Consider the following 9,667-nt stretch of genomic DNA (forward strand, 5'->3'; position numbering starts at 1 on the left):
GAAAACCATTTCCCTGACAATGGGAGTCTTGCCGGCCTAACTGTCCCAGCGCTGAGCACGTGGCCGAGTGTCTCAAATATACTTGGCGGTGGTTATTATGTTAGGAGGAAGAGCAGTTGATAACAGAAATTCTTGTTTAAGCAATTCCCCCGTGTTCCGACCAGCCCACCGCCCAGCTGTACAACCTGGGAATGTGTCCACGTTACACAATTTATTTGGAATGTTGGAAAACTTTTTTCCGCCTATATATTGATTTGGCGCTCCCAACCACCTCTATCCTCACGCCAAGATAAAATACGTTATAATCGTATTTAGGGAGGTTGAGACTAGTGCTTTGATGAGCGAAAAGGCATTTTCTAAAATGCATGTGACGGCCCGTCCAAGCTGGGGGCCTTGTCCGAGGGGACAGTTTCCTTCACCTGAGCCGGTTGAGCTGTTTGCTAAGAGAACTACCCAACCCCGCCCCCCGGAGCAGGGGGGGTGCCACTGCCCACCGCGCCCCCCAGCACTTGCTCCACCCGGAGGGCACACGTGGTTGTTTTTTGTTTTATTTATTTATTTTTTATTTTTTTTAGATTTTACTTATTTATTCATGATAGACATATATATATATATAGAGAGAGAGAGAGGGGCAGAGACACAGGCAGAGGGAGAAGCAGGCTCCATGCAGGGAGCCTCATGCGGGACTCGATCCCGGGACTCCAGGATCATGCCCTTGGGCCAAAGGCAGGTGCCAAACCGCTGAGCCAAGGATCCCCTTGTTTTATTTTCAATTAAAGTTTTATTTTGCTATAATCTTATTCAAGTCTAATTAACATACAGTGTTATATTAGCTTCAGGGGTACAATATAATGATTCAACAATTCTAGACATTTCTCAGTACTCCTCAGGGTAAGAGTACCCTGAAGCTCCCCGCTCTTGGTGGACAGATGGGCCTCTGGTCTGGTGGAGGCAAGACGGACACTTGGACCCAGCTGACCACCATGTAATGACTCAGATTTGTTATCTGGGAGGCTTCACACTCTACGCTCTGGGCCTGAAATCCTGGCAGATTCTTTCCCTCTACGTGTTGACGTCAACACTGTTTGGTTTCCCTTTGTTGTTTGAAAAAAAGGAAACACCCAGACATCTGTCGATATAGGATTTATGATTCACCACCGGGTCTCAACATTAGTTGGGGCATTGGGAAAGAACTTAACGTGGCTGCTGAGTGGAAACCAAGGGGAGGGGTCTGGGAAAAGGCAACGCCAGGGGGCCGATGCCTACGCATCCACGTCTGCGCAGATGGAGAGTCCAAAGATGCCCAGGAATCCGACTTTTGAACAGACGCCAGTACCGACAGTATCTGAAAAAGAGACAAAATTGCAAAAAAGGAGCCTTGAGAAATACAGCGTTAGAAAGCAGCAAACCGATGCCTTCTGGTTACTGCCTTGACCAGGGGTCGTACGTGTAGTTCCAGGTCCCCCGAGTCCTTGGCTCTCCGCGTGCTGCAAAGGGGAGAGCGCCTCAGCTTCCCCAACACTGACAAGCCCTGGGGCGCCTGGTGCTCAGCCGGTGAAGCAGGGGCCTTCAGCTCAGGCCGTGATCCAGGGCCCCCCACCCTCGGGCTCCCCGCTCAGCGGAGGAATCTTCTTCGCCCCCTCTCTTTGCCCCTCGCCCCCACTCGTGTACTCTTTCTCTCTCTCTCTCTTGCATGTGCTCGCACTCTCTCTGAAATAAATAAAATAATAATAATAATAAAAAAAGACTGACAACTCCTAGAAGCGCTGTCTGGCTCTGTTCGATGGATGCTCTGACACTCTGCACTGGGACCCGCGGGTCACTTTTACTTGTATAAGTACTAATGACGCTACTAAAAGAAAGATGTCTTAAAAAGTTTTTTTGTAGACCGTAAAACACGTGATAAATGCTAATTATTTTCTTTTTTATCTTGCCTTCCACTAGGCTGGGGAATTTACCTTGTTCCATTCACCATCCGCGGCCTGGCCCCTCTTTCCCTCTGGCCACTGTCGCATGCTTGGAGACTTTGTATACAGATGCCAGTAATGGCTGCGGCGACGGCCGTCCCCTGGGTGACTCAAGGGTCTACTCCCCGCCAATCGGGGCACGTGGCTCGCTCTTTCTTAGCCTCGTTCTATCCTAGATTCGCTTTTTTGAAGAATAATTGACAAATGGACCTGTGTGTATTTCAAGGGTGCACTGTGATGCTTCGCTACACATACGCATCGTAGGACGGTGACCGAGATCAAGAGAACACAACCCTCGCCTCACAGAGTTAACGTGGGCAACTCGTGTGCGTGTGTGTGTGTGAAGGACTGAGTAGATCTGAAGATCTCAGGCCTTCCAAGCCTGCAGAACTGTGTTACCGACTCCGCTCAGCGCGCCGCACATTAGGGAACCCGACGGTCCTTCCTCAGCACCTGGGACATCCCAAAGATTCCTCCTCTGGGTGAACCCATCCACTTTCCCAGCCAGACTCTGAGTCCCTTGGTGGCAGAGTCTTACTCACTTCTGTGTCTCCCTAACGTGTGGCACAATTTGCACAGACGTTGGCGTTCAGTTCCTGACGCCAACTGCCAGGAGCCGAGCTCCACGTCCACCCCTGCTCACCCACGGGGGAGCCTTCACGACATCCGTGACGAAGGGATAGCTGGCTGGTACTCACGCGGCTTCTCGAACACCTCCCCCTTGTACAGGGGGACGTGACTGCACAGCTCCTTGATGGGCGAGCCGAACAGGAACCAGTCTATGTGCATGATCAGGGACTGCAGCGGGTTGTACTTGACCCAGAGGTACTTATCGGAGAAGATGCTTTGCATGGCCTGGAGCAGCGGGGGGGTGGGGGGGAGGATAAAATAGGTGGACGCCACCCGGTGTTCCGTATTCTACGTCGACTTTTCGTGCTACTAAGCAGAGGCAGCCAGGAGCCCCAGGACACCCTGTCCTCTGAGCACTCAGTCTGCAGAGGAGCCTCAGTAGGACGCGGTGGCTTCACCGCGGGGGCCCTGAAACCTAGGGAGGGTGAACCCCCGGGCAAAGGAGGCACAGATGGCAGGACACAGGGGGAGGGAGAAGGAAGCTGTGCTCGTGCTCTCCCGGGTGGCCCCTTGGCTCCTGTGCAACTTCCCTCGTGCCCTCGTGTTTCCGCCCGCACCACGTCTCAAGCCCTGGCGTCCAGCCTGCGCCACAGAAACAGCGGAACCGGTAACAAGCCGCGGCATCGGGGCCTGCGAGGTAGCGATCGAGCTGAGAGATGCGCTCGGGTCCCCCAAGCCGTGAACGAGGAAGCACTGACAGGTGGAGACGACGCGTCCACGGGAAGGTCTAACACTATGACCTTCCCCTTGAGCCTCGTCACTCCTCTGGAGGCGCCAGTTCTCCCCGGATGAAGAACAGGGAATAAGGGGGCGCCCAGGGCTCAGCGGTGGAGCATCTGCCTTGGGCCCAGGGCGTGACCCCGGGGTCCCGGGATCGAGTCCCGCGTCGGGCCCCCTGCAGGGACCTGCTCCTCCCTCCGCCTGGGTCTCTGCCTCTCTCTCTGCGTCTCTCATAACTAACTAACTAACTAACTAACTAACTAAATAAATAAATAAAATCTTAAAAGAACAGGGAATAAGTAGGGGTTCAGCAAAATTACCTGTTTCTCATAGGTGTACCGTTTTAGCTGGTCCAGGGAGGGGATGGCCTTATGGTTCATCTTCAGGATGTAGCAGGCTCTTCGGGACAGCACCCTGGAGGCGATGTAGCCCTGAGGCAGCGAGAACACGGTTACTGGCCCTCCTGGTCCCCTGGCTTCTGGGCTGCGGGGGGTAGGTGGGCTGGACCCTTGGGGCTGGAGGAAAGCCCTGAGACGGCGCAGGGAGGGCCACCCCCAAACCCATTCCATGCATTCACCTTCTTTTGCCTGATAGTTTAACTTCTTCACTAGCTGTCGCTCCCTCTGAGGCGGGACAGAGCCGTGCCCTGTGTCCCAGGTCTCCCGGTTTGCACCCCGGGCCTGTAGTCTGCGGGCTCTGGACAGTCAGGAAGCAGCAGCTCCCTCTCTCTCTCTCTCTCTCTGCCTTTCCCTCAACTTGGGACGGATGCAGTCCCCTTTAGAACTGTGCGTTCCACCAAGCTCCTTCCTAGCCACAGGTGCTATCTAGATTTAAATTCAAATTAAGCAACATTGAAAATCTTTAAATGGCCTGTCCCAGTCCGCGCTCAGCAGCCACACGCGGCAGGTAGCGTCTCTACTGGGAAACGCAGATGGCGAAGGTTTTCACCGTTGCAGGGACCCCTACACTCCTGCGCACGGCGCGGCCCCCGCTGCCAACACCCCCCCCCTTTCATTTGTCCTCCCCTCCTTGACGACTGGCTTCTCTCCAGCCAGTCTCCACCTGAGACCCGGGCTGGTGGGTCGGGCCCGGCCTGGAGGCGGGTGAGGCCCATGGAGCCAGGTGGGAGCGGAGGCCACCTATCCTTCATCCCAAATGGGGTTTTCTCCATGGATTTCCAAATTATTATACAGTCCGTGAGGCTGTGTGTCATACAAACGGTCTTCTAGTTCCTATTTTTCAATTCTCACAAATTGCCAGTTCCTAAAATTCAAAAATAGACTAAGGCAAAGCCCGATGGTTGTGGAAGAGGCTAAACCAAGTCCTCACCACTCTGGGATTTTCTTCTTTTTTTTTTTTTTTTTTTTTTGAGACACTGCTGATTTCCCTGAAATCTGCCTTAAAAAACAATTTAAGTAGACCTTTCTTTAAAATGGTATCTTTCAAAAAATACATAAAATAAAATAATAAAATAAAACAAAATGGTATCTTTCAAAGAGTGCATGCTCTCACATGCACCCTAGAACTCCTAATGGCGATGGGGAGGAGGCATGTGAGGAGATTCCTACAAGAAAAGGACACAAAAAGTGTGTTCAAATGTCCGGTGAGATGAACTACAACCTCCTTAGAGCCACAGTGCCTAGCTCTGCCCCACGGTAGGAACAAGCTCCTTACCAGGTGGAACAAGTGGAAAACAAACAAATAAATGGATAAAGGACCAAATAACTTCTCTGAGCAATTTTCTAAGACTTACTATTAATACTAGTAACTGAAACTTGGAAATAGTTTGGAGTTTTTGGTTAACATATGCTCCTTCTTCCAGAAGTATGATTTACTGTCATCCGACTTACATGGTTAAATGTGCATAGATGTTGTGGATTTCTGCTATTCTGTGATTGCTTATTCTGAAATCGTTCTTTTTTTGGCACAGGTTTTCATATTAGAAGCCCTAATTCATTCATTTGTTCCTTCAGTGAATATTTTTGAGAGCCTGTGTGCCAGGCTGCACTCTGGGTTTTGGCCCACCCTTCTAGACGCTTTCTGAGCCTGTAGGGAAACAGTATCAGGATGCTTCCAATTGCCACCTGAAAAGGTGAAGCAAATGCGTATCTTTCCTGTCATACTTTTTTTTTGCTTAGAAATGGTTTTTTGGGAGGGGCACCTGGGTGTTCTTAAGTGTCCGACCCTTGGTTTCAGCTCAGGTCACAATCTCAGGGTCATGAGATCGAGCCCCCAGCCCGACTCTGAGCTCAGAGTCTGCTTCAGGTTCTCTCTCTCCCTCTCCCGATGGCCCTTCCCCTCCTCTGGTGCATGCTCTCGCTCTTGCTCTCGCTCTCTCTCTCTCTCTCTCTCAATAAAATAATTAAATAAAATCTTTTTGAAAAGGGAAAAGCAAAAGCAAGGAAAATTGTAAAAGAATCGCAACGATAGTTCTTGGGTAGTAAGTGGCCACCCCTCCACCCTTTAGAAATCCAGTCTTGAAGAATGTGCAATTTCCCTTGCTGCTTACATGTTTATAGTCAAAAATTGTGGTAGAGGAGCATGATCCTGCGTGGACGTTAACGATGGCGATGTTTTTTTGATTGTCAATGGACACCGTCTCCTGAAGATTGCCACCATTGTTGTTTGGGCTGATGATGTTATAAACCTAGATTAACATCAAAGACATAATGGTTTGTCCATAAATCATGGGCACTGGAAAGGCAACCCTCTTGACAAAATAAAGCCTTCCACTTGCTATGAACAAGAGACTGAAGCCTGAAACCTCCTCACTGGCATCCTAGACCAAAGACACATGCTAAAGTAGGAATGCGAAGCTCTTCTTCATATGAGAAATGGGAGAAGCAGTGACATCACACGAGAAATGAGATGGACCACATTTTAAAGCAATGGGTTGCATTTTTTTTTTAAGTCATTGCAGTTGAAAAGAAATAACCAATCGTTTCATTTCCATTTTTGGTTATTTCTGGGATTCCATCCCAAATAGGGCATATGCGCTCTCTACGGTCCTTCAGATAGATTATCTTGTCTCTTCCTTGCCCCCTCCCAATTACTCCAAGATATAAAATCCATAGTGAACCGACTTACCTCGTATCCATGGGATTGTGTCCCAAAGATGGCCAGCACCAGAAATACCACCTGAAAGACAGACCAGTTGCATCCACTCTCTATAGGGCAGTCACTGAGGGTAGGGACCTACGGGGACACTGGACAAGACCAGCACAAGTCTCAGAAAATATACGCCCTGAGACACAGGTGTGTGGTCATGGGCAGCCAACAGTCCATTTCCAAGATGTGAAACACACATTCCCTCATTTGGCAGGTATTTATTGACTTCGTGCTATTTGTCATTCTTCTATCTTTATGCCCAATTCCCAACCCTTCCCAACATCCTAATCTTCTAGGTAGCACACGTTCTCATGCCAGAAACAAGTTGGAGCAGGTGAACAGTGATAAGAAGGAACACCCTGGTGTGACACATAGTGGATTTGGATTACGGGAGTGAAGTTGTATTTTATGGTTAAAAAATATATATATTTAATTCCTTGAGACTGAGGGGGTAAAACAGATTTACAGTGGGTTTGTGGATGATAGAGCTACCATGGATTCCCAAGGGAAATTATGAAAACAGGAAACTTGGAGGCATGGCTAACGTTTGAGGCTGACACCAAGGACGGGATCCTTAGTGAGGCCGTCAGACAAATGTTAGGCTAATGGGCTTTGAGGCCGACATTGATGCAGTTCTGACATTTTGCTGCAGTTTAGAGTCTTCTCCAACCTGTGGATCCCAGTTTTGTGTTCTCTGTTCCCAACACCACAATGTACGGCGCTGTCATTGCAAACCGCTCACGGAGGGGATCTGCAGGAAGGCAGATATTTTTAAGACCTATCAGGAGGATTTTTCTATTTTCCTGACAAACACCAAGAACATTTGTCTTCTGAGGCCTGGGGGTGGGGTGTCTGACCAAGGCCTGTATGTAGATACCTGACCTGGCTACCTGCACAGCCCCACTCCTTCCCTGACTCAGGGCCAGCTCCTGTAACTCCTGGCAATCCTCTGTATTCTATTTAACGGGTCTAATACAGAGGTTTGAACAGATGAGTGGACGACTCGCCACCAGAGTGATGTAATTAGAGCGAGCTCGGGAAGTGTCCCCGGTCCCCAAGTAGCCACCCACCCGACACCTTGATTCATGCACCACGGTGACGGGTCTATGTTTCAGTCACAGACCTCCTCTTGGAAAATCAAGAGACGCCTTGGAGCTGGAACTCTTTAAGCCAACAATCTTGAACACTTGGTGGGGAGGAACTCCTCATTTTGCTTTCTCCCTCAACAACTCCATGAGAATAAGGGATAGATAACTGGTGGAAGGAGTTCCATTCTGGGTCAAAACACAAACCTCTGTTCATGGAGCACTGCAGAGTGAAGCCGTGGGAGCCTGGGATCGGGGCTGGGGTCGGCAGGAGGAGGGAAGACACGGCAGAAACACTACGCCGTGATTGCTCCCGCCAGCGGGATGGGGACGGGTACCTTTCAGGTCTAAACCTCATATTTACCGGAATGGGAAAATCACATTCCTCTGTGCCTCAGTCTCCTCATCTGTAGAACGGGGTAACACTACTCAGCTCACAGAGCTGTTGAAGTAAAGAATCAAAGTATGTACGTTTAGCCTAGAATCTAATACACACTTAGCAAATGACTGCTGCTATTGTCTTTTCCAAAAAATTATACCTTCTCTTTTAAGTAGTAGATGCTATTGCCCTAAAACACCTACATTCCTTCCCAAGCTCATAAGAAGGAATTATTAAAAATTCTCCAAAATTAAAATCCTCTAGATATTTCCAAAATGTTTTCTTTGCATCTTTTTTAGTAAACATCTCGGAAAATAGACAGCAGACAAATAAATATCCGACTTAATATTTAACACTATCCCTGCCAAAAACATGATGTAATTCAATCACAGAAGCTTAGAAGCATGCACAGTGTTCACCTAAGACTTCTGAAATCCAAGGCATATTGGATTCACACGTTCCCTGCAAGAGCCACCACAAAACTATAAAGAAGCATAAGCAAATACTCACGAGGATTTTCATTTTGCCTGATGGGAAGAAGGAGCCAGAGCAAGTGAGGCTGCCAGTGCAACTTCTACCCTTTATATTAGCTTTAAGGTGTGGAAATCTCTTTCCAGAATAATTACTCTGGGAAAGGCTATGTCCATATCTCTGACAAACCCGAGCAAACTCCTTTATCAGGATTGAGACCCAGTGACATAACCTGGTATCAGTAAAGTTCATTCGTCAGTGATAAAAATTTACCACTTGGTCACTCAGCAAATACTCCTTATCTGCATTATGTTGCAGTCAAGATCTCAATTTCCACCCTTTAAAAATATTGCAAGGGGATGCCTGGGTGGCTCAGAGGTTCAGCGTCTGCCTTTGGCCCAGGGTGTTACCCCGGGGTCCCAGGATCGAGTCCCGCGTCGGGCTCCCTGCACGGAGCCTGCTTCTCCCTCTGCCTGTATCTCTGCCTCTCTCTCTCTGTCTCTCATGAATAAGTAAATAAAATCATAAATAAATACATAAATAAATAACAAGATGCTTGTTCAACACCAACATCTTATAGAAATACAAGGACATGGTCTTACTCTCTGCCCCCTACGGTAAAGCCCTCCCTTAAGCCCTACGTTGGGGCTTTAGTGTCTTTCCATGTCTGCCCTGCATTTTGAATTCTTCTGCCCAAAGAACGGAAGTAAGACTAGAGGTGAACTCAGTGGCTGGGGGCCCCCTATGACTTTCTTCCGTTTCCCTATTAACGTTGCTTCCAATTTCCAGAGATTCATGAGGAACAAGGCCCAGAGAGCACTCTGCCCAATGACTGGGGTTAACCAAACATTCACATTAAATGTTGCCCCAAACTCTGTAAAAACTGTGAGTTATATATCTCTACTTATCCTAAAGTGCACTGGAAGTTTCTCAGATTAAAAAAAAATGGAATAGGGGATCCCTGGGTGGCGCAGCGGTTTAGCGCCGGCCTTTGGCCCAGGGCGCGATCCTGGAGACCCGGGATCGAATCCCACATCGGGCTCCCGGTGCATGGAGCCTGCTTCTCCCTCTGCCTGTGTCTCTGCCTCTCTCTCTGTGACTATCATAAATAAATAAAAATTTAAAAAAAAAATGGAATAAAGTTGAATTTGTGCCATTTTTATAATACCACATTCAAAAATGTTTGGCTAGTGGGATCATGAGTTCAGGAGCCGGGGAAATAGAAAAATAAACAGAACCTGTCAATGGCAAAATTGTTAACTATTGGGGATCGCTATAGTAAGCAGAGAAGTAACATAAGCGATGTC

General features: G+C 48.6%; 1 protein-coding gene across 1 annotated transcript; it reads right to left on the minus strand.

Annotated features, from left to right (window-relative positions):
* Positions 1 to 758: 758 nt before the first annotated feature.
* GKN2 (gastrokine 2) lies at positions 759 to 8,505 on the minus strand. Its single transcript, XM_072768662.1, has 6 exons — positions 8,400 to 8,505; positions 6,405 to 6,455; positions 5,827 to 5,964; positions 3,638 to 3,748; positions 2,666 to 2,822; positions 759 to 1,345 (listed from the first exon to the last, which is right to left on the minus strand). Exons 1-6 carry the CDS (start codon positions 8,409 to 8,411, stop codon positions 1,263 to 1,265), a joined length of 552 nt encoding a protein of 183 aa, XP_072624763.1. The 5' UTR covers positions 8,412 to 8,505; the 3' UTR covers positions 759 to 1,262.
* Positions 8,506 to 9,667: the final 1,162 nt, after the last annotated feature.

Source organism: Canis lupus, chromosome 11 (assembly GCF_048164855.1).
Source record: "Canis lupus baileyi chromosome 11, mCanLup2.hap1, whole genome shotgun sequence".
NCBI classification, from domain to species: Eukaryota; Metazoa; Chordata; class Mammalia; order Carnivora; family Canidae; genus Canis; species Canis lupus.